At 39.6% G+C, this 25,889-nt stretch overlaps 1 protein-coding gene across 1 annotated transcript in view; it reads right to left on the bottom strand.

Annotated features, from left to right (window-relative positions):
- The window catches only part of LOC100755245 (disintegrin and metalloproteinase domain-containing protein 5), a 55,933-nt gene that overhangs the window by 7,288 nt on the left and 22,756 nt on the right, over window positions 1-25,889 (bottom strand). Inside the window, exons 13-20 of the mRNA XM_027395395.1 lie at window positions 20,766-20,861; window positions 19,135-19,330; window positions 16,681-16,771; window positions 15,814-16,030; window positions 9,458-9,544; window positions 8,567-8,681; window positions 6,581-6,743; window positions 5,500-5,553 (exon numbers count right to left, since the gene is read on the bottom strand). Of these exons, the coding sequence (XP_027251196.1) occupies window positions 5,500-5,553; window positions 6,581-6,743; window positions 8,567-8,681; window positions 9,458-9,544; window positions 15,814-16,030; window positions 16,681-16,771; window positions 19,135-19,330; window positions 20,766-20,861 (1,019 nt within the window). The remainder of the gene's footprint in view (window positions 1-5,499; window positions 5,554-6,580; window positions 6,744-8,566; window positions 8,682-9,457; window positions 9,545-15,813; window positions 16,031-16,680; window positions 16,772-19,134; window positions 19,331-20,765; window positions 20,862-25,889) is intronic.

Here is a 25,889-nt window from a genome sequence, read left to right as displayed (position 1 = left end):
GTCTGAGATTATGCATTAAGGAAAAGAGAACATACAGAGAATAGGATAAAATGAACTGATAAATATCACAGTAGACACATTAGACTGAATCAAACACAGAACAGCAAGGACAACAAAGCAAAGAATTGGTTCTTTATTCACAACACTTTTTAAACTATCAAGACTAAGAATAAAGGACAGGAGATGCAAGTGAAATCATAAGTATAGGTGCTATTCACCAAGTCAAGTCATGAAACCACCCTAGATGCCCAATGACAGATAAATGGATAAAGAAACTGGTAAAAACTAGACACTTGTGAGAGGAGGCAGTAGAGTTAAGGTTGGGCCCAAAGGGCTAAGTAGCTACTTTGAAGCTAGCCTGGGATACATGAAAACCTGACTTTTAAAGAAGGAAAGAAAAGCCATGAATAATTAACACTTTATTTAACCACAAAGAATCATAAGAGAGAGAGCAAGGCACATTTGACAAGGCCACCATCATCTTGGTTCCTCTCTTAGTTTCTTTTCTAGTTGCTATAATAAAATACCATGACAAAAGCAACTCAGGATAGAAATCTGTTTTTCTTCCTCTTTTATTATTTTTATTAATTTACTTTGTACATTCCAATCCCAGTTTCACTCCCTTTCTTCCCTCCCACTACCCACTCCTCCCATCTGTTCCATGGAGAGGGTAAGGCCTCCTCGCATAGGAAGTCTATTAAGTCTGTACGATCATCTAATTGAGGCAGGACCAAGGCAGCTCTCCACCTCTACACACCTGTGTCTACGTTGGGCATTGTATCTCTCCATATAGAATGGGCTCCACTAAGTCAGTTTGTGCATTAGTGTTAGGTCGTGGACCCCCTGCCAGTGGCCCCATATATTGTCCCAGTCATACCACTGTCACCTATATTAAGGGAGTCTACTTTGGTCTTATTCAGATTCCCCATTTGTCAGACCTGAGTCAGTGATCTCTCACAAGCTTGGGCCAGCTGATTCTGTGGGCTTCCCCATCATGCTCTTGACTACTTTGTTTATATTTTTGTCCCTCCCTCACTTTGATAGTACTCCAGGAGCTAGGCCCACTGGTTAGTTGTGGAATTCTGCATCTGCTTCCATTTGTTTCTGGAAGAGGGTTCTATCTTCTCTGGGATTATGGATAGTTATCTTTTGCTTTATGTCTGGTATCCAGTTATAAGTGAGTACATCCTATATTTCTCTTTCTGTTTTTGAGTTACTGCACTTAGGAGCTTTTGGGGTTTTTTCCTAGTTCTGCCCATTTGCCTGCGAATTTTAGGATGGCATTGTTTCTTACCGCTGAGTAGTACTCCAATTGTGTAAATATACTACATTTTTTTATCCACTCTTCAGTTAAGGTTTCCAAGACCTGACTATTATAAATAATGTTGCTATTAATATAGTTGAGCAAATGTCCTTGTTGTGTGAATGTGCCTCCTCCAGTTATACCCAACAGTGGTATTGCAGGGTCTTGAGGTAGGTTGATCCCTAATTTTCTGAGAAATGGCCATCCCGATTTCCACAGTGGCTGTTCAAGTTTGTGCTCCCACCAGCAATGGAAGAGGAGTGTTCCCCTTTCTCCACATCCTCTCCAGCATAAGCTGTCATTGGTGTTTTTGATTTTAGCCATTCTGACAGGTGTAAGATGGAATCTCAGAGTGGTTTTGATTTGCATTTTCAGGGAAGAAATCCTTACCACTCAGTTCTAGGTTATAGTCCATCAATAGGGGGAAGTCAAAGCAGCAGAATCTTGAAGCAGATTTAGTCATATCCACAGCCAAGAACAGAGAGAGAGTGAATGTATGCACCCTTTTTCTTGGCTCTTTTTTTCCTGATGGGGAATGATACCCCCCCACACACAGTGGGTATGTCTTCCCACCTCAGTGAACATAATCAAGATAATCCTCCCCAGACATGCCCATGGGCCAACCTGAACTATATAATCCTTGTGACTCCCTCTGCAGGTGAGTCTAGATTGTGTCAAGTTAACAAAAAAATTCATCAGGATGCCTAAGTTAGACAAAAGTAGCACAAAGAGTAAACTCTATAGATGCTATCTCTAATGAAAATTGATGCAAAAATTTCAATAGAGCCAAAAGCAATAGTTTACACCTGTAATCCCAGCGATTGGGAGCCATGATGATCCTATTGTCCAATCCTCCCAAGGGCTGGAATTGTAGGTGTGTGCCACCATAGATGACAAAGAGAGAGTTTAAACTGTACATTTCCTATTTTGAGTAGATATACGATAATTGGTTAATTGTTTTCACTATTGCATCTGGAGAGGCTAGACACAGACATATTTTGGGGAATGGCATATATTTCATCTAAATATTTTAATTTCATGACTTTACATTCTTCTAATGCCCAGAAAATAAAAATAATGCCATTTTACAATAATACTTCATAGCCTTTCTCTTTTGATTTATGTAATAATTTGTGTAAATTTTATGAAATTTCAAAGAATCATCTTTTGTCTTTGCTTACTCCTTCAGTTATTTTTCCTGTATGGATTTGTTTCTACTCTTCTTTCCATTCAGTGTCTTTGAGTACAATTAGCTTATCTTTTTCTGTGTTGTTAGGGTTTGCAATAAATGCACATGCTTTATGTAGCAATTTCATCTGAATTAAACATTCTTCCTAGATGGAAGTTTGTTATAACTCAAGAAATTGTAAAGATTAAGAATTAAGATTCAGGAAGTAAACAACTTATAAGTCTCAGGAAGTCCCTAAAACTTACCTGACCACCCCTACCACCAAGGTTATATTTGCAGTAAGGATTGCTAAGGAGAGAGACTACCTAACTTAAGGAGCTGCCTGCAAGTCATCATAGAGAGATTCCAACTTTCATTAGTCATCACCAATGTTGGGATAAGCAATTGGCAATACAACTAGCTAGCTGTCTGAGTCATGTCTTATCCTGTGACTAAACTTTTCATCCATATTCCTGTAAATCTCCAATAAACAACTCATCAAGTCACACCTCAGTAGTATCATTACTTTGGTCTGTCATTGGTCCCGTAAGTGGGGTGAGCACACATGTATTCATGTCTCCCCGACCCCCAAAAATGTGTCACATAAAATATATCTCTCTCCAGGTTTTCGCCTGATACTCAGTGATATTCTACCTACACTAAGAGACCATGGATGCCAGCCCAGACTACTATACCCAGCAAAGTTTTCAATCATTATAGATGGAGAAAACGAGATATTCCATGACAAAACCAGATTCAAACAATACATATCCACCAATCCAGCCCTACAGAAAGTACTGGAAGGTCAACTGCAACCCAGGGAAGTTAACTACAACCAGAAAAACATTGGCAATAGATAATCCCAATTTACCAACAGTCAAAAGAAAAAAAGGATAGAATCCCACACATAATCTTGCCACCATCACCAAATCAAAAACAAACAAGAATGAACAATAATCAATGGTCATTAATATCCATCAACATTAATGGTCTTAACTCCCCTATAAAAAGACATAGATTAGCACAATGGATAAGAAGACAGAATCCTTCCTTCTGTTGCATACAAGAAACTCACCTCAACCTCAAAGACAGATGGTACCTAAGAATTAAAGGTTGGGGAAATATCTTCCAATCAAATGGACCCAAGAAACAACCGGGGGTAGCAATCTTAATATCCAATAAATTGGACTTTAAACTAAAATCAGTCAAAAGAGATGAAGAAGGTCATTTCCTACTCATCACAGGAGAAATCCATCAGGATGAAGTCTCAATTCTGAACATTTATGCCCCAAATACAAAGGCATCCAAGTTTGTAAAAGAAACTTTACTAAAACTCAAATCACACATAAAACCGCACACACTTATAGTGGGAGATTTCAACACCCCACTCTCACCACTGGACAGGAACACCAGACAGAAACTTAACAAAGAAACAAAAGAACTAATAGAAGTTATGGTGCAATTGGACTTAACAGATATCTATAGAACATTCCACCCAAATACAAAACAATTTACCTTCTTCTCAGCACCACATGGAACCTTCTCTAAAATCGACCACATACTTGGCAACATAGCAAACCTCAACAAGTACAAAAAAAATTGAAATAACCCCCTGTGTCTTATCAGACCACCATGCTTTAAAATTAGAATTCAACAACAACAAGAACTACAGAAAAACTACAAACTCATGGAAATTAAGTAACACCCAATTGCACAATTTATGGCTCCAGGAAGAAATAAAAAAAGAAATTAAAGATTTCCTAGAATTCAATGAGAATGCGGACACAACATGTCCAAACCTATGGGATACTCTGAAAGCAGTGCTAAGAGGCAAGTTCATAGCGCTAAATGCCCACATGATGAAACAGGAGAATAATCACACTAGAGAATTAACAGCACAACTGAAAGCTTTAGAAAACAAAGAAGCCAATACACTCCGGAGGAGCAGAACCAGGAAATAATGAGGGCTGAAATCAATAAAATGGAAACTAGGAGAACAATACAAAGAATCAATATAACAAAAAGTTGGTTCTTCGAGAAAATCAACAAGATAGACAAACTTTTATCCAAAATTACCAAACAAAATAAAGTGAACATGCAAATTAATAAAATCAGGAATGAAAAGGTGGTCATAACAACAGATACAGAGGAAATCCAGAGAATCATCGGGTCATACTTTGAAAACCTATATTCCTCAAAATTTGAAAATCTAAAGGAAATGGACAATTTTCTGGACAGATTTCACTTTCCAAAGTTAAATCAAGAACAGATAAGCAACTTAAATGGACCTATAATCTCTAATGAAATTGAAGCAGTCATTAGAAGTCTCCCAACCAAAAAAAGCCCAGGGCCAGATGGCTTCAGTGCAGAATTCTACCAGAAATTCAAAGTACAGCTAATACCAATTCTCCTCAAAGTATTCCACACAATAGAAGCAGAAGGGTCATTACCAAACTCTTTTTATGAGACCACAATACCCTTGATATCCAAACCACACAAAGACACAACTAAGAAAGAGAACTACAGACCAATATCCCTCATGAACATTGATGCAAAAATTCTCAATAAAATATTGGCAAATCGAATGCAAGAACACATCAGAGAAACCATCCATCCTGATCAAGTAGGCTTCATCCCAGGGATGCAGGGATGGTTCAACATACGAAAATCCATCAATGTAATCCACCATACAAACAGACTGAGGAAAAAAAACCACATGATCATCTCACTAGATGCTGAAAAAGCCTTTGACAAAATCCAATCCTCCTTCCCTCTCCTAATAAATTCTTTCCTCCACCCACAGTTGGTAGTCTCATGTATGCTAGCACAAAGGCATCAATCTTCTGGACAAATCAATGGGAGAGAGCAGGATAGCAGGCAACCGCATTTCATTGCTTACTATGGTAAGACAGTCTATGATGACAACTGTAAAGACTATAATAAAGGAATGTGTGGCCTATAAACTAGCCACTTTTGGCAGACCTAAAAGCTAATCACTACAGTGATAAACGTATCTCTCCACACTTACCTTCCTTTACTGGTGGTCAACTTGCTGAGAGTCCCACTGTCTTCTGTCATGGATCTGTAGAATTGATAAAGTCCATTTTAAACTGGAGAAAACTGAATCTCAGACATCAAATACAGAGATAATTGTCCAAGGAAACAGCATGATTCACATACATGAAATGTCATTTCCCAGTGTGAAAAGGTGCTATCTCCACATGATTCTTCTCACTTTAACTAGTTCAAGTATTTACACTATTAAGCCACATCTCCACATTCAGGGAGAAATAGGTAACCCTATGATCTCCCTGATCATGATTAAGGCAAAATCATTAGCAATGTGAAAAAAATCAAATTAGTGAAAGCATACTAGCCCATAAATAAAGCTTTGATATTTTTGTGAATCTGCCAAGATAAGTTTGAATTTCAGAAACTCTCAAACAGTCCTATAATAAATATTAAACAATTTTGAGAATTTTTGTTATATGTGTGCATTTAAGCATTATTTCGAATTTAAAAATTTATGTTAAATCACTTTACTTTAGATGCCAACAATGTTTATGTGGATAAATGTGTGTTTCAATCAACTCCCAAATTGCACAACAGATAGCAAGCATTTCTGAAATGTTTGTGAAAGACAACATGTCATGTGTGTGTGTCCCTGTTCATGTATGAGTACATGTGTGTGTGTGATGTCTTTTCTACCCATGCTACACCTTTTGGGGAGTGTGTAGGGGTGGGGGGACACACAGAGTCAGGTTTGTACATGGAGACTAAGCACCAAAACTCAGGTTTGTATGGGTTTCATGGCAACCATTTTTCTTACCATGAGTATTGTGGCATGGGCTTGTAATTCCAACCTGGAAGACAGAGACTGGAGGAACCCTGCGGTGCTGACCAGGCAGTCTAGCTGCCTACAGCAGTAGTCTCTTCTTGATGCTGATGGAAAACTGAGATTTTAGTGACGGGAAGACACATGGAAATCAACCCAGTTTACAAGGTGTGTCTGTGCCTCTCTTTGTATTGCCTTACCTATAATTTTATTTTAAATAAAACCAGCCCATTTATATAATAATAGTACATATATGTGCATATCTAATATATACCTGTTGCTTTCACTTCCTTCTCTGTCACATAGCTGTCTCAGTTTACTTTGCTTTATAAATATAGCTGTAATAATGATAACTGCGGGTATAGATATATAGAAAATGAGCTGAAGCTGCTGTTTTGAAAAAATACCATTACTTTGCTGCCGCTTATAGCTTTTACCTAGAATGGAAAACACCAGTTTTAAATTGCGTCTGAAATTTTATTAACCAAATGGAAAATGGAAAAGATATCATTACTCAACTTATTCCCCAACATTAAATACTTCATTCAAATATACTAGAGTATAATTGTTAAAAAAACTATAAAATTGAATCAATGTATATAATTAAAGTGTTAGTTCCTTTTAAAATTATTTTTCCCTTTTAAGTATAGTTACACCATTTCCTCTTCCGTTTCCTTCCTTCAAGCCCTCCCTGTCCTCCATGCTTTCTTTCAAATCCATGCCCTCTTCTTCATTTACTGTTATGTGTGTGTACACATACATATCTATATATAACCTATTAATTATTTCAGTCTTTCAGTACATGCTGATTTCCTTTCTAGTTTATCAACCCACCCTACCAATATAAGGGACTTTGCCATCCACATGAGAGTGTGAACTAGTTTCACATATATCAAGGGTGGGATATCCATCATTGTATCTTTGTGTGTTAACTGCTCATTCTGTTATCCAAAGATGCCTGACAATTATTAGGTTTTGTACTTAGAAAGGGTTGCTGTTCTAATGAATACTTAAGTTTATGGATGAAGACTTAGAGAAGGTTAAGAGTAAAGACAGGAGTAGTTAACAGGGGCAGGCTACAAAAATGCCTCAGTTGCCATAAATGATTGCTGGTGGAATTGCCAAGATTATCAAGACAAATAGTTATTTTCAAGTATGAGTTCCAGTGGAAGTTGGCTTGCAAGTTTCAGGCTTGCTCCAAACCCCTGCCTTTCCTTCTTTTCCAGGTTCTTCACTTTGGAATTTCAATCCCACTCCAGTTCATCACTGTTCTTTAGGATTTAGCTTTGGTTTCACGGGACAACAGCCCCTGAGGAACATTGCCGCTAAATGAATCATAATTTCAATGTACACCATATCCAATTTAGGCAACATTCATAGGCAAATTTGGACTTAGAATTGATGCTGGAAATGGTGGAGATTTGAACAGCAAAGATAGAATGAATGTATTTACAGACTGGAAGAACATGAATTTTTAGACTTATGGTTTTATAATGTTCTAGGTGATGCTGCCTGCTCTGAAGTCCAGATTTTGAGCCTCAGCAGCTGATGTAATGGTGTTTGGGAGCTGGGACCTTGGGAGATAAGGTTAAATGAGGCTGAATGCAGGAGTCCCAGTAGTCACAGGATTCAAAAGCAAGTTTCCTGTCCAGTAGAAGTTAATAAGTTCTGTTTTACAAAGAAGCAAATGCCTTCCTGTAAATGTTATGCTGGCAACTTGTCCGTTAATCTCACTGACAGCGTGGCTCTGGAGAGGAGATTTGGATCTGCCATTTCATACTCAAGTGTGTTTCTCTCAAAGTGTCCTCCCAAGCTCTGCCCTGTCATAGGTCAGCCTGAATCCCTGGTTCTATGACATGGAAAAGGAGAACAATAACAAATAAAAAGTCCCAAGAGTAAAGGCATTGTGCCCTTAAGGACATCAAGTGAGCAAACTATTTCCATGGAGCTTACTACTGTTTACTTCATGGTATAGAAATATCTTCAGTAAAAACAACAATGGGTTGCTCATCACTTAAGAGAATTTTTTTGCATTTAAGTCTCAAAATCACATAAAACTTGCTGACACTAGGCATGCTTTTACCTTCATATGCAATGTCAGTACTGATAGGGAAAGAATCTAAGAAACTGTATGGTCCAATTTTTTTAATCTCATGAAAAGCCCCATTTGCCAAATTAATTACTACATAACGTAGATATGAGCATTTGATTAATCCTCTTACATATTACATTTAGTCAATAAGATTTTAAGAACTCTAACCTTGAACAGGGTACGAGTGTCCATCATCAATGCTTCCAAACTGTCCGCTCATTTTTTCACAGTTAGGAGGATTGAATCCTTTATCACAGTGGCAATGGTGATAATTGTTGCAAACCTGGAAAAATCCAAAAAAAAATATTGAGCACCACACTGGACTACACTCTAGGAAATTTAGTTTACATGAACAAATCCACCCAACTTCCTCTCCTAACTACCCATACTTCAGAGGGGACATCTAAGCTCCTGCAGCCAAGTCAGCTTGTGTTTTCTAATTTATTTTCAGCTTTCCCACAACCATACCCAAGCACCACAGCTACGAATAACAGCCAACTAATAGCCATACTTGCTAGCTTCACTAGGCATCCCAGACTCTAGTAAGCCCAGAAATAACTTTCTAACAACATTGGTTCACTGCCTCCTGCCTTGTCTCTATCAGCAGAGGGCTGCACAGTTCTATGGCTACATGAGGATGCACTCCCTGTACTTCCACCACTCCACATATTCAAACATTTTACACATTCAGAGCTATATTCTGTGGCTAGTTGGCAAGGTCCTTAGGAAAAGAAAGATGGAATTACACATTATAATGAATATGATAAATATAGTAAATATAGATAGTATCTATATGTAACATAATATAAATAATATTAATATAAATATAATACATCTATATAATATATAAATAAATTATAAATTTATACATACATCTATAAATAAAATATATTCCACTTATACTATATGAGATATGATATGTTATATATATTATATATGGTAAAATATGGTATAATAGATATATGTAACATAATAAATATAGTAAGTATGGTAAGTGAGTCACATTTAATGTTTTGCTTATTGGATTACGAAAGCCACGTTGCCGAAATAAATACTTACCCCGTGGTCATTACAGTCTCTAGTAGCATCGCAAGATTTAAAATCTGACAAAAACCGCATTTCTCTGCACACTGTGGACATACAGAACTAAAGCAAAGTGAGGCAAAGATAAAAAATAAAAGCAGTCAAACCATGAAATTGAGAGCATGGACAAAACACAAGACACTTTTAGGAAAATGAAAATTCATATTATCTGTAATTGTGATTCAAGCCTGTGATACTATGGCCAAGAAAAAGGTAATATTTATATATTGAAATGAGTTTTGTACCTACAGACTGCAAACTATGCAAGGACTTTTGCATCCTATTTTCAAGGCTTCTGCCGGAAGAAGTCCTCTTGCCAAGATAAAGGACTGGTAGGAGATGGTATCAGTTTTGATCACAAGTGGAGGGAAGCTGTGTGTCCTGAAGTGTGTGAACATTTACAGATAAATGGTCTATTTGATGAGTTATTATCAAAACTAACTAGCACATAATACTGGTATCAGAAGTATAGTCATTGCTGACATAAAGTTGTTGGGAAGTCTTTAGAAGTGACTTGCAGGGAGGAGATGGAGCTTGGAGCTAGAAAATTCCTGGAATGTTATAGGCAAAGCCAAAATGGTCATTGTGCTAGGAACTCAAAAACTCAGTATGCTGAAAGGAACATAGGCAGTGGGGACCTGAGTCATTTGGTTTTAAAAAAAACTGCAGGGACTGTTGCTAGGAACTCGGCTACAAGCCGTGCCTGTGAGAGTCTGGCAAGATTCCAGCAGCATTTTGTCCATTGTTGACATCTCAAATTAAGCTAAATTGTATAGTACTAATTAATTTGTTTGGTCGAGGACATAAGGAACATGTAAAGGCATTCAGGCTGTGTTCTAGTTACTGTTTACTATGCCCTGGTGTGTGTGTGTGTGTGTGTGTGTGTGTGTGTGTGTGTGTGAGAGAGAGAGAGAGAGAGAGAGAGAGAGAGAGAGAGAGAGAGAGAGAGAGCAGAGTTGGGAAACATGATGTTTGTCAGGGAAGATATGGGTTTCATGTTGTAGACAAAGGCAGTACTGAGGGAGTCTGCTCTAAACTGGTACCACAGGAAAGGATTCCTGAGGGAAAGGTACAGCCTTTCAATATTTTCATCTTGTGAAAATACAAATTCATTTGAAAAGGAGAGAGCCTAAACATAGGATGTGGAAGAGGGGCTCTCTTCTCAAAAACACCGAAGGACAGTGTTTCCCTAGGGTCAGCACACATAGGGCAATCAATGTATCTGTGGTCCAGGAAAGTCAGGCTACATCTCAAGCTAGCAGCAAACTTTGCTGGCATCATCCACATGGTACTGTTTTCACAAGTGTAATGAGTACCAAGACTGGGGGGTCAGAGACCTACGTGCTCCATGGATACAGAGAATGGCTTATGCTAGGCAATAGGGGGTATGATCAGATTTATTACAAGGAGGCATGAAGCTGAAAAGGTAAGTCTAAGTTGCCATTAGTCCCTAGGATAAAAGAGACGCCAACATTGACAAAAGCTACAGGCACAGATGAAAAGCTGGTCAGAGAGGGGCTATGCTACAAGCAACAGAGGCAGAGAATTTAGAGTACTAAAGTCCTTTAGATCCCATTTGTTCCCATCATGAGTGCCAGATGCCCAGTGTGGCAACATTTTGTGTTTGCTGGGGTTTTTTTTTCTTAATTTGGTTTAAAATTTACCTTGCTATACCCCTATAGCTCATATCTGGAATGGAATCTTTATGCCATTGTAAGTTGGAAGCATGTGACTTTTTTTGATGCTATTGAGATGATGGGTAAGAGACTGTCTGCCTCAGGAGAGACTTTTACCCTTGAACAGTGTTGGAACTGTAATGACTACAGAGACCTTTGCAGCTGGACTGAAAGAATTTTGCATTTTAAAGTGGTCATGAGCTGGATATGCTGGATGTCGAGTGGGTAAGGGGTGGGCTTTCAGTAGTTAATTTTGATTGCCAACTTGATAAGATCTCAAGTCACCAGGGAGATAAGTCTCCGGGCCTGCCTGTGAAGGAGTTTCTACATGGGGTTGAGGTTAGACGGCTCACCTACTGTGGCAGTAGACTGAAGACAAAGGAAAAAGTAAATGAGATTCAATATCTACTGCTCTCTGTTCCCTGACAGCAGATGCAATGTGACCAACTGTCACCATGCCTCTTCCTTGCCATGTTGGAATATGTAGGACAAACCCTCCCTTAAACTTGCCTCAGTCACAGCATTAGGAGAAGTAACTAATACAAAGATTGACAGCAGGAATTCAAAGATGACTTTGATACCACATCAGCACAATAAAGGGGAAAATACAAAAGAGCCAATGGGGAGAGCTATGCTAGAAAGGGTTTTCTTTAAGAGAACTCAAACTACAGATCTTCATAACTTTAAACAAAGTGTAGAAGTGACAACAAACCAGCCTCCAACTAGTAGGAATATGGAACCAAAAACTAGAGCACAGAGAAACAAGATTGAGAACAGAAACGATGAACCTGATAAAACCAAACCTTGAATCTCTTTAGGAGAGCAAGCTTGACAAAGATTTCAGTTGCAAGTAATAGTTTTCTAAGTTTTGGTTCAAGTATGCAAAATCAGAAATAAAAAATCAGAACTTCACCGCCAATTGCACAGAAATAAGAATGCTTGCCAAACAAAGTGGACCATGTAGTTAGAATGAAGAGTTCCTAGAAGCACAAAACCTGTTACGAGTTGTTACATTCTGTATCTTAAGCAATGCACAACAGCTCTTGTGGGAAAGGTTAAAGAAGCTGGCTGAAGAGTTTTGAGGAAACGACTAAATCACAGCAGCTTTGTCCTGAGAATTACATCAACCTATTCATGGATTCATAACTTGGTGGCATTATTGAGCATTGGTAGAGACTAGAAGATGAGACCTGTTGAAGACCAGGTCCCTGGAGGTGACCTTTGTGGTCACATTTTGTTCCAGATCCCCTCATCACTGCTTCCCAGATGGAAAGAGATTCCCCACCTCAGGCTAAAGTGAAATTGCTGATCACTGGCTAAACTCAGGAGACAAAACAACAACAACAAAATTCTACCTGGAAGCTGTTTTCCTGCTCAGGAATATTCTCACAAGTGAGCAAAAGGGCCTAGTACAGCTATACATGGCACCCACAAGCAGGTCAAAATAGAACCGGTAAGGGTTCTGAATCAGTAGCCAACTGTATCTCTACCAAGAAAATTGAGATAGGAAGACACAACGTGATTACTTGCCCTGGCCTCACAGTGGATTCTAACAGTTAAGAAGCACCACCAGATCTCTTCCAAATTTTTACTGCAAGTGGAAAGGTTAGAGCATTTTCTAACTGATTTTGTGAAGCCATCATTTGCCTGATGACAAAGCCAAAATACAGACCAACATCTGCTTAAAAGGAAAAAAAAAATGCTGAAACAAAGCCAGACAGCAGCTCTCAGCATATTCAAATATAAATTATTTCTAGACTACAAGGTGCTTTGACATAATGGAGAGAAAAAAAAAAAAACCACTTAAGACAAGTCAGACCCCCAATTGAGAAAAAGCTGCATAAGATCAGGCTGTGCCCAAATCCAGCTTTTTCTAAATTAGTGATTGATGTGGGAAGGCCCAGCCCACTGTGGTGGAGGCACCCCTGAACTGGGGTCCTGTGTTCTACAGGAAAGCAGCAATGGGGAGCCATGGGAAAAGTGCTCCTCCATGGTCTCTGCATCAACTCCTGCCTCCAGGTTCCGGTCCTATTGGAGTTGCCCCTTTGGCTTCCCTCAATGGACTGTGATATATCAGCCAAGTAAACCCTTTCTGCTCTAAGTTGCTGTGGTCATGGTGCTTCATCATAGCAATAGAAACCCCAACTAAAACATAAATTGAAGACTTTCAAGTATTTATTGGTCATTTTTACTTCTTTTGAGAGCCATCTATATAATTCATTAGCCCATTTATTGCTCTGATGATTTAGGGTTTTGCTATTTAACTTTTGGAGTCCTTTATACATTTATGGTTCTTTAAAGATTTATAGTAGTAGAATACCCCTAGGTATATTCCTGAAGAAATCCAAGTCACTGTAATGTTGAGATGCCTGCAGGTCTTTGTTTGTAGCTTCAGTCTTCACAAGGTTGAGAACTGTCTATTAGTTACTTTTCTACTGCTGTGGAAAAAATAACATAACCAAGGCAATTTATAAAAGAAAGTTGTGTTTGGGGTTTTTGAGGTTTTCTTTTTTTGGACTCACAATTCTAGGGAGATAAGTGTCTATCACCATCATGGTGAGGGAGCATGGCTGTAGGCAGGCATGGTGACTTGACGAAGCTGAAAGACTACATCTTATATCACAAGCAGGAAACAGACAGAGCAAACCTGAAAATGACATGTCTTTAAACTCCCAAAGGCCACCATCAATGCCATATTTCCTGCAGTAAGGCCACACCTCCTCAGCCTCCCCAAACATCAGCAGTAACTGGGGACCAAGCATTCAGATGCCTGAGACTATTACTTTCAAACCACCACATCAACCAAACCTATAGGTCCATTCACAGATGAATGGAAGAAAATGTGGTACATGTATACAATAGAATATTTCATTCCATTATCAAGGAGAATCAGTGTGTGACGTTTTCAGAAAAATGGAGGAACTAAAAGTCTCATCATGCTAAGGAAAATGAACCAGAAAAGTAACATCATACAATTGCTCTCATGTTCAGAATCTAGATTTAAATTTACACACATATGCATATGTATGTGTCTGTGTGTGTGTCTATGTGTGTGTGTGTGTGTGTCCGTGTGTGTGTGTGTGTGTGTGTGTGTGTGTGTGTGTGTGTGTGTGTGTGGTTGGAAGGTAAGGAACATTAGAGGGAGAGAAGGTAGTGGAAATAAAGTGATAACAATGCAAAGTGATCATTTGGGGAAGAAGAAGCAGCAAAAGGCATTGGTAGTAGGGGGAGAATGAATAGTGGGGAAGTTTAGCAAAACATTTATACAAACAGCACCATTATATCAATTGCTTTATGCATTTATTAAAAGTCCATTAAACACACTACCAATACTCTAGCAGGCAACACACAAAGGGGGGGGGGTGTTGGAAAATAATGTCCTACACAAGGTATCAGCATCCAAAACAAAGAGTTCCTAAGTTCAACAACACCACCATTAAAAGTGGGCCAATGAATTAAAATTATATTTCCCCAAGTAAGATACACAAATGTACAGTGAGCCCTGAAGAGAGGCCCCACCAGACCAACCACCTGTCAAACACAAACCAAGACAGCATCTCACATACATGAGGATGCCTGCTACCAAAAAGTCAATAATAAGAAGGGCTGGTGATGCCATGGAGGAACCAGAAGCCGTGTTGTTTACTGTTTTGGCTGTGACTAAGGTTTACTCTTTACGGTTTGATAGGATACAGTCCATCATGGCAGAGGTGACCCAGAAGCACTAGGCAGCTGACCACACTGCATCCATATTCAAGAGAGAAAGGTGGGGGGTAGAGAGAGGGAACAAGAGGCAGAAGAAGGGATGGGAGGGTTCGGTCTGGAACCCAAGCTTATGAAATGGTCTCACCCATATTCAGGTTGTGTCTTCCTATCTCAATCACCCAATAAGGGATTCCTTACAAATATGCCAAAACTTGTTTTTGAGGTGATGCTAGATTCTGTCAAACTAAAACCAATATTATTACACACACTATTTAAAATGTTGGCAGGAATACAAAATGCTATAACCATTATGAACAATGATATAGTAGTTATTCAAAACATTGAAAACAGTATTACCTTACAAACCAGCAATTCTACTTCTAAGTATATACTCAAAATAACTAAAAGCAGGATCAGGAGCATTTTTGATCCTGCAGCATTATTTACAGTATCTGAAGTATGAAAATAGCCATGAGCTAAAGAATCGATAAACAATACCCAATATATACAAACAGTGAAATGGTGCACAGCCTTGAAAAAGAAGCTGTAATTTCTTCTACAGTGTGGATGGTCCCTAAGGATCTCACCTAAGTGAAATAAACCAAACAACAAATGTTGAATTTTTCCACTTTTGTGTCATTTCTACAGTGATCACAGAGCACAGAAATGGGGTTCCAGAGATTATGGAGGGAAAGGAAGAGTTGTCCCATAGGTAGAGTTTCAGCTCTACAAGATGAAAAGGCTATAGAGATGCACAGTGGTGTGGTGGTTGCTCAGCATTGGAGGTGAGCTTGGTACCACTAAATTACACTCATCTATTAAGATGTGAATCTTTGTTATTCAACATTTTACCACAATGAAGAAATTATAAAAAATATACTGCTTGATATAGTGTCGAGATAGTTATTATCACAAAATAATTTTAAATAAATTTAAAGTATTTCAAGTTACCATATCAGGGCCACAGATAACACCATCTTCTACAAATGTTTCATCTCTGTCTTCAATAGTGCTGTATGTCGTCATTGTCTGCTTAGGTATCCTTCCGCCTTTATACAGAGATACACATATGTTATCTTGTACATGTGTATAAGCCGCAGACATATTGGCAAGATTCACTAACTTCTTGAATGGCCATGTACAGACTAACTTCCCACACAGAACATTTCTGGAAGCATAAGGGGAAAGGTCGCTTAGAATTTATTTAAATAAGTAAGTGATATAACAGACCAGCAATTAAAGGCTCCACATGAGGACCGCCTTCTCTAAACTTTTTATTTCTGTTTTAGCTTCCTACACATTGTGAGAATAAAATGCACTCCTCTTTAACTTAGTACACATCTAAGTTAAAAATGTCTTCCTAATTTAAATCAAGGTTGAATCATTTTTTCCTCCATTAAAATTAGCATAACTTATGAATCTTTTTTTTGAATGGGGCAATTTACAAGTAAAAAAATTAATCATCATGACAGATCTTTTATGCTTTGTTCTAGCTATGGGAATTTGAACTAATAACCATTGATTGTAAGGTTTTTTTAATAAGTAAAACAGGATAACTTTTATTTATATATTTTGTGAGGTATATCATGTTTATAATAAAAATGTATGTGAACTATCTAACACAATAACTATGGAAACTGTTTCCAAGGTAGCTTTAACATTGTAGGCACTGAACAAATGTGCAAGAGAAAACAACATTCAGTTGAGATCATGTGACAAAGGAAACCTGGCAAATACCCCACTGTGGTTCACACAGAATATATTCCAGTATTTGAGAATATACATTCTAAACAAAAGTATATTTTTCTAAACACATACTGAAATTTACAAAGTTGAGAAACACAGTTGCCAAATCTATCACCTCTGGAATTCATCTCTTCAAAACACCAGAAGGGAGCACCTCTCACACCTAAAGATAAAGACAAAAAGAACCAAAATGTATTAAGAGTTCATCTCACACTACAGGACCCATAGAGCTGGACTGGGAACTTCAATGTGACCCCTTAACATCGATACATTGTTGGGATTGAGAACTTACAAAGAGATATCTGGGTTCTATCACAGCCTAGGAGACTGACCAAAGGAAGAAGGGAAGAAGGGAGCGAGAAAGGGAGGGAGGGAGGGAGGGAGGGAGGGAGGGGAAGGGAGAGAGGGAAGAAGGAAGGAAAGAAGGAAGGAAGGAAGGAAGGAAGGAAGGAAGGAAGGAAGGAAGGAAGTTTGGTTAACAGGCTTAGATGTTTCATATTTTAAGAGAGAGGGGCAGATGTGGTCCTCTCTATTCCCTTTGTTTTCTTGCTTAGTTCTTTATTTATTGGGAAAAGACAGTTCATTTGTTAGAGTAGAGCCCAGTGCCCAGAGTGTGACCCAGGCTGAGTTTCCCTTCTGTGTTCCATGCTAGATTCCTCATTCCCATGCCATTGAATCCTCCTAAGCATAAAAGTATTGAATTTTAAAAGCAGAGACAGTTCCTCTCCCTCTTCCCCTTCCCCCCTTCTCCCTCTGCTCCCTCCCCTCCCCCTCCCCCTCCCCTTCCTCTCTTCTGTCCCAGAAATGTCTCTAATGCAATTCAAAGTGTCAGGTCAATAAAACAAGCCCTGGGTGAAGACAGTGGTACTGCAAATGCTTTCTCTGCTATGGAGGTGAAACCTGTTGCAGCCTAGGCAGGTCTCCATGGGCATAGCCTGGGCTGAGGTTACAACAATAAATAAAATATTGAAGAGATAGAAACCTGTATGAGTTCCATAACTAAAAATTAACTCATGGGCCAGGCAGTGGCAGCATGGACTTTTAACTCAAGCACTGGGAAGGCAGAGGTAGGTGGATCTCAGTGAGTTCAAGGCCAGCCAGCCTGGTCTACAGAACGAATACTAGGACAACCAGAACTACACAGAGAAAACCTGTCTTGACAAACCAAACAAACAAACAAAAAAAAAAAAAACCCAGCAATTTATGAGAACTGTCATATAGATACCAATCAAAAGAAAGTGTTCCCTATCCAATTACTTTTCCTTTATTAATCAATTTACTGAACTGTTTATCCTAGCTGTTGTTTGTAATGTCTGACCCTATGTTTAATGTTTTAAAAGAATACTTGAAATCTCAGGCAGGGCAGAAGAGGTGGCTCGGTGGCTAAAGGCACTGGCTGTTCTTGCAGAGGGTACAGATTCAGTTCTTAACTCCCATGCAGAGGCTCCAACTGCCTACAACTCCAGTTGAAGGGGATCCCACACCATCTTTTGGTCTCTGCATGGACTGCACACTCGTACAAACATGCATTCAGCCACTCAGATGTACATATAAAATAAAAACGAATCAGTCCTTTAAAAAAGGGGTTTTGGCCTTTGTTTTGTTTCGACTTGGGTATTAAAATAGATGGCATAAGGGTGCTGTGAGCACTGAGTGACAGCGATGCAAATCACAGCAACATACTTGACCCTGATGGACTCTAAAAGCCTTGCCAAGACCACTTTGTCATCTTTCTATAAAATCAGTGATGCTACAGGCTGGGAGATGATTCAGTCAGTAATAAGCTTCCCTCACACATCTGAAGACTGGATTTTGGGTCTCTGGAACACACATAAAAATCTGGGCATGTAATTCCAGTAGTGGCAAGATGAAAGGGAGACATAGGTAGGTCCCTGGAGCTCCCTGGCCAAGCAGCCTGGCCTCTGTGACCGAGTCCCAGGTCACTCTTTCAATATAAGAGGTCTATAACCCCATCACACATTTTGGCCAGTGACAAATACTTTGGGGAATATAGTGATTTTATTTTTCTAAGTCATGCCTTTATTGTCTCTTGCCTAAAGGGACGCTTCAGAATAAAAGTTCATGTTCTCAGCTAACATGAACTTGGTCGAAGTGGACACTATTTTTCCCCACAGGAAATGACCCAATGCTCAAGTAAGCAACTGAGTTGTCTACTGTCAGAGGGCCCCTTGCTCACTGTCAGGCTCTTGGAGCCCTGCCCCCACTTTGCTGGATTAGAAACCAAGCTTCCTTTCAGCTTAACCCAGACCCTGTCAGGACACATCAAGTGAATCTTGTAGAAAGCTGCATCTCTGTTTGCACATTCTTCCTTTCACAAACAGGAAGTCAATGTAAGCTCGGGAATTCTTTGTTCTTGTCTCTTGGAAACAAGAAAATGAGTTTCCTATAAAATGAATGATTACCAAACAAGACTGTGGCCACTAATAGATGGCATACTTTTGTCCTATAGAATTGAACCATGGGCTTTGAGATAATCATGTTTTAGAGGAACATTACAGCCCTTACCTTTTCCAAGCAATGCTATACATTGTCTGTCAGTAGTCTGGCATGATCCATGGTAGCAGAAGGCTCCACCGGAGTCACAATATTGTCCATCACGTGAGTATGTGTTGGGTCCACAATAAGACAAGTTCCCATTACAATATTCCTCAAAGTCACACTCATCAACTGGTTTTCTACAAAGTGTATTAATTGGCTTTATCTAGAAGAGAAAATAAAGGGTTTCTTCCAAGAATGCTTCTCTCTTTCCCGCCCCCCACTCTTTCATTTCAATTTCCATTCTTCTTTGTAAGTTTCCAAGATCAAAAAGAAAAAAAAAAATCTCTGAATGCTTGAGAGAGAAACTTGTGTTAAAATCCTATCACCGAAGGCCTCACATGGGACAATGTAGCAGAGGACACAGGATAATATGACTGAGTCTATCAGAAGATGTTTCTGTAGCTGCAGTCAGGGATATGGGTCATATCCATTATCCCAGGCTCAGAAGCTTTGTCCCTATTCCTCTGAGCATGTGTGGACATGGTTGGTTCAATCAAAAGTTCTCTTCAGGTCTAGCAATGACAACTAATTTGATTATCTTATTATCTTTAGTACTTTGCTAGGTGGGACAGATTTAATAAAGTTAACTTGATATTGATAACTAAATCAATGTGCCCCTCCATTTTCTTGGTTTTTCAAGACAGGATTTCTTTGTGTAGCCTTCCTGGCTCTCTTGGAACTCTCTCTGTAGACCAGGCTGGCCTTGAACTCACAGAGATGCGCATGCCTTGCCTCCCCGAGTACTGGGAACAAAGGTGTGAGCTGCTGCCACCACCTGGATACTGTACCCATTTTTAAAGGATTTGCTTTATGATTTTATGGGTGTGAGTGTTTTTCATGTATGTATGTATGTATGTATGTGTACCAGGTACATTTGTGTTGCCTTCAGAGGGCATAAGAGGCATCATGTTCCCTGTGACTGAGTTACAATTAGTTTTGAGACAGTTTCTCCATTGGGGTTCCCTCCTTTCAGATAACTCTAGCTTGTGTCAAGTTGATGTAAAACTAGCCAACACTCTGAGTGTGTGAGTGGGTGCATGTTACTGTTCCTCTAGGTAACCATGACTAACACAACCCCATACTCACTGACTTATAAGAGCACCATTTGCCTCAGTCTTTGATTACATGCTGTTTACTTAGTTCAGCATTTTTTCTGTAAGATGTAAACATTAAAGGAGTTCTCTTTAGTTTTAACACTGAGGAAGTAGATAGCTCTAATATCAACAGAGTGCGGCAGAGCAAAAGACTTTCCCAGACTTTCACAGTAAACCGGCTTCAGCAGGTACCCAGAACCCATCTAACTTCTTCCCCTCAAATAAGGTACCCACAGAAAATACAAATGGCAGAAATGTTGGTGGTCACAGAGGAAACTTCTGAAAGCCAAGTTAGGAGAGAATAAACATAAGAAACAGCACTCATAAGGGCACAAGAAGTGACAGATGACTGAATGAAGCCAAAGTGTGGCATGGGTACAGCTGCATGAGAACGTCATCGGGTTATCAGCTAAGAGTGAGACTGATGCTTCCCATCTCTTTGGACTATATTTCATTTCAAGAAAATAATTGCTTGGCTGTTACCAAAGGCAGATTTCCTCTTACCGTGCAGTCTTGCTTACAACACTCTCCAGAGCCACATATAGCATTCTTCTTTAATCGGCACGACATAGGGTCACAGCAAGCTCTATGTGTACAGTTCTGCAAAGGAACGCAAAGCCTACTTGTGCTTCTGTGTGATTGCACAGCATCAAACAAAGCTGCAGCGCAAACTTTACAAACCAAATAGTTTCTCTTACATTTACAGTTTCAAAAAATCCATACTCCTGGAAATGACATCTCATTCAGCAGTCAACAAAGTCAACATATTTCTCTCTGTCTGGTACAGTTTAAGCAGACTACCCCATAAAACCACCCAGGGGAAAAGTTATTTAATCTCTTGCTAGCAGTCACTCCCTTTAAAACATTTCCATATTCTGGTGTTTACATCAAGCCTCATCAGCTGGTACTGTTTATGTGTAAATCCCAACATTGAACTGCCCCGGCGCTGCTCAGGCACAGAGCCCACTGCCTGTGGACTTTGCTTGGCTTGGTGCCTCTTGCCTGGTTCCTCAGAAACAATGAAAACTGGAAGGTGTAGAGCTTCGCCACCAGGAGGATAATCCCTAGCCATTTGGAAAGGCTCAAATTCACTAGGGGCACATGTAGCTAAAAACATTGTTGTCCAGTTCTGTATCCACATGCGGCCAGTAACTCATGGATAGACAGACATCAACGTCATCACAAAAGTACCTATTGATCTGGAGGACTCATAAATAGATGCCTTATTTTGTCTAGCATTTTAAACTTATAATTGCACTGTATACTATAGTTTTTATTTTATTGTAATGAATAAGACTGATTATTAAATATTAAACTGTTATATGCCTGAAATAAAGCCTGATTTATCATAGAAATATTTACTCATGTTCCTGTTACAACTTGCTTCTCAAAGATATTGGATTTTATGTTATATGCCCTTGAAGTTATTGATGCCTACTACAAACTCTTAGGGGAAATGCTGTTATATGCTCTACCCAGTCATAACTTTCCCATTCTCTATTCAGTTCCATTGCATTTGTCTCCTGACACTGGTCACCCCAGAGTATCTACAGGAAGCTGTTTAGCAAAAGGCTACAGCTGAAGGTCTACTTATGGCTCTGTGAATTGTGTTAAGTATGATATTGAAGAGGACTAGCTTAATGAACACAAGTCAACAGCTGTTAATATTCCAAAGGTGAAGCTAAATCTCTAGCTAGGAAATGTTTAGTAGATCATAGCCCAGTCACAAAATTGCATGATTTCTAATGACAGACAAAAGTGTATGCAAAGGACAATGGTTGCTTTCAGGGAGAGAAAATGGGCCATGAGGATGCACATGGAGAGTGTTGTGTATGCCATCATCAACATTCACAAGTGTGTGTGTCACATATCCTCAGTAATTCCAGTTGGGAGATGATGGCCTGGGGAACTCTTGGAGTGCTACTATTCTTCGGTCCATGTTGAAGCTGGGTTCTGATGCAGCAGCAGTGCTGGCAGCTGTGTTGATGCACTCACCAGCAAAGAATGAAAGCAGGCAGGCAAAGGAAACACCCTTTTTCTCCTTCTTTATGTAGACATTTCTTGCTATAAAGTTCCCTCTCAGAACTGCTTTTGCTGCAATGTAGATGTTTTGAGATGTTTTTGTTTCTGCTCTCATTCACCTCAAGATATTTTATTATTTTCTTTTTTTATTTCTCCATTGAACCATTAGTTCTTCTGAGGCATCAGCTCACTTTTCAAATATTTGTGTTTTGTTCCAATAATTATATTGGGACACTGTTGTTATAGTTTAATATTATAGGTGGTCCACATATACAAGATAAGGATGTATATTCTATTGCTAGTAGATAATAAAGTGGGGTGTGTGTGTGTGTGTGTGTGTGTGTGTGTGTGTGTGTGTGTGTGTGTGTGTGTTTATGTGGAGTATTTGATCTAAAGTGAAGTTTGAGTGAACTCTTTCATTACTTACTGCCTTAATGGTTTTCTGACTGTTGAAAGCAGAAAACTGAAGGCTAATACTGCATGATTATATATTTCTAACTTCATGTCTACTTCACAGTGTACTCTGTGTATGTAGTTGCTCCAGTGCTAAATAAATACATCCTTACAACCATTAAATACCCTCAATGATTTGACACTTGAGTTTCTCTTGACAGAACTTTGGACTTGGTCCTCTTTTAGAGGCATGCATTGTTACCACTCCTCTTTCCTGCTTGTTTGTATAAAATGTCTTTTAGTCTGTGGGGGACTGAACATCCTGTTATGGAATATTTTGGGTCCCAGACTCTGGCTGTCAACAGCAGTGACACCAGGAAACTCCAGCCCACTATTGTATTGTTAATGTCAGCAGGGCTACTTTTGTTTACCATGGCCTCAGGATAATATACCTCCTTATTTGCATATCTATGCACCTAAGCATCTGAATAGGCCTGCACCTGGGCAGGGAGATCAGAGGAATGTGAGTAACTTGAGGACAGAAGGTTAGAAGTAAAGCAGGCAAGCAGCAAGAGCAGAGACCTCATAGTATTAGCAGGATGGTTAAGAGACACCAGAAAAGATGGCTAATAAAGAAATGACTCTAGTTCCACAACATGGAACTGAGAGCTCTCTGAAGATGACAAGATGCCTGTGTTTGGTCTTTATCGCCTTTGGATTCCTCAAAGCTTCCAGGTCCACACACCCCCACTCGGGTAGAACCTCATGGACTAAGGCTGTGACATGCTGGGTCACGACATTAGTCCCCTCACTCAAAGTATGTATGTGTTCTTAACTCTAAAGTGAATATCCTGTTGGCAAAATATGTCTGGTTATTATTTGCAGCTGAAAGACTCAACTAAGATTTTATCAGAGGCATTGTGGGGATGAGCTCCCTCAGCTTCTATTTGTCTCAGAGTTTATTTCCTTGTTCCTGGAAGATGGGCTTCCTGCACTCAAGCTTCCTTTCCCTGATTTCTCTCAGTCCTTTGGACAGAAAATCCCTCTCTCTCTTGTTCCAAAAGCTTACTGACAAAATTCACGTGAGGACTCATAATCATCCTTCATATGTCATTTGCTTCAAAATTACTTCCCACTTTTTGGTGGAGACCTCATTAGGTTAAAACCATCTGATGACCACTAATCAGTGGTTCTCAACTACTCAGTTTAGGTTCCCATGACCCCTCTGGGGGAGTCACATATCAGATTTTTACATTACTTTTTTACATTATTAAGTATACAGGTAGTTATGCTCCAATTCACAACCATAGCAAAATCACAGTTATGAAGTGGCAATGAGATAACTTGGCATTTGGGGGTCACCACAACATGAAGAACTGTATTAAAGGTTAGGGGAATTAGGAAAGTTGAGAACCACTGGCCCAAACTATTTGATAAAGTATAAGTGTTCATGAATCTTCCCCCCAAATTTGGGATATTATAAGTAATTTTTAATGTGTTTTTTATAATCTTTTTCTCTTTTGGAAAGTTCCATAATAGGAAGTTTTGCCATTAAAATTGCCACAAAAGCTCTGTAGTCTTCCTTTATTCTTCATTTTTCTTTTCCTTCCCCTACCATCTGGCTGGATTATTTCAAAACAACTATCCTCAAGTTCAAACATTCTTTTTTCTCTTTGACCCAGTCTGTGGTTGAAACTGTCATCTGTGAGGAGACATGGGCAACACAGGTCTCCCAACTTCCCTCAAACTGTACCCAAACTCCAAAACTCCACTCAGTGTCTCTGGCTCTGAGGGCAGGAACATTCTGGTGACTCTGATCCTTGTGGGAAGGAAAGGGCATTTCAGACAAGTGGGCTCCAGGAAGAAGCACACAGGCATAATCATGGCCACAAAGAAACAGGAGTGCTGTGTTGTAATGACACCTTGGTATGATGGCAAACAGTAGGAGGCTGCATTCTGTGGAATGGAATGGTACAGAAGTATTCAGGAATGATAAAGTGTAGCTATAGACTCAGCTGTGGGAGAGTTGGGGACTCTGGTTTCCAGGGAGGTGAGGCATCTCAGTGGCTCAGATTTTGGAAGACTAGTCCATATACCAGAAGGCTGGGCACAGCAGCTGCTGACTCCATGAGGCAAGGAGACTTACTCAAGCAAAATCTTGCCATCCTCCTGGCAAGGATATCACATCAGTTCAGGTACTAAAGGTCATAGCTACTTCTCTGCTGTAACAGGAGCCAGTAACAAGGCAAAGCAGAGTCTTCCTATATAGCTCAACCCCATAGGAAGGAAGACATAACACTTGGTGCGTACATGTCAAACATCCATGAATGTCACTAAACAACAGCCGTAGGATCTCAGAGACAAAGCTGATTTGGAGATAGCACAGAGTGGCAGCAGCTTGAATAATAATAAGCAGGACACAGTTTGGATGTGCAGACTGTGAGGTATAGGGTTATTTGTCAATGAAAATGGCAGGTATCTTTGGCAGTGATGGGAATCCTGCTTACTTGTAAGTGGCATCATAGATTAGCATTTCCTTATGGTGCTCTGTAATCAGACTCTGGGCTCTACAGAGTTTCTGCTGCTGCTCTGTGATCTCTGGTTGTTTGGTTGAAAAGTTGTTCATGGGACTCTGTGTGTGTGTGTGTGTGTGTGTGTGTGTGTGTGTGTGTGTGTGTGTGTACATGGTCTTTCCAACTGTTTTCTCAAATTCATGACTACTTCTATAATCATTATTATCATATACACACACACACACACACACACACACACACACACACACTGGAATCTTGAAATTCGCAGGCAAATGGATGGAACTAGAAGAAACCATTCTCAGTGAGGTAACCCAGTCACAAAAAAGACAAAAATGGTAGATACTCATATATGGATTTTAGACATAGAGCAAAAGAGTACCAGCCTACAATTTACACTGTCAGAGAAGCTAGGAAACAAGGAGGACCCTAAGAGAGACACACATGGTCCCCCAGAGAAGAGGAAAGGGACAAGATCTCGTGAGCTAATTGGGAGGTGGGTGGGGAGAGGGACCTAGGAGAAAGAGGATGGGAGAGGAAGACAGGAGAAAGCAGAAAGATTGAGTCAGGGGAAGAATAGTGGAGAGCAAGAAAAGAGATACCATAATAGAGGGAGCCATTATAGGTTTAAAGAGAAATCTGGCACTAGGGAAATGTCCAGAGATCTGCAAGGTTGACCCCA

The sequence above is a fragment of the Cricetulus griseus genome (assembly GCF_003668045.3).
Source record: "Cricetulus griseus strain 17A/GY chromosome 1 unlocalized genomic scaffold, alternate assembly CriGri-PICRH-1.0 chr1_1, whole genome shotgun sequence".
Lineage (NCBI taxonomy): Eukaryota > Metazoa > Chordata > Mammalia > Rodentia > Cricetidae > Cricetulus > Cricetulus griseus.
The sequence above is the reverse complement of the archived record's forward strand: the minus strand, read 5'-3'. Positions and strand labels throughout refer to the sequence as shown.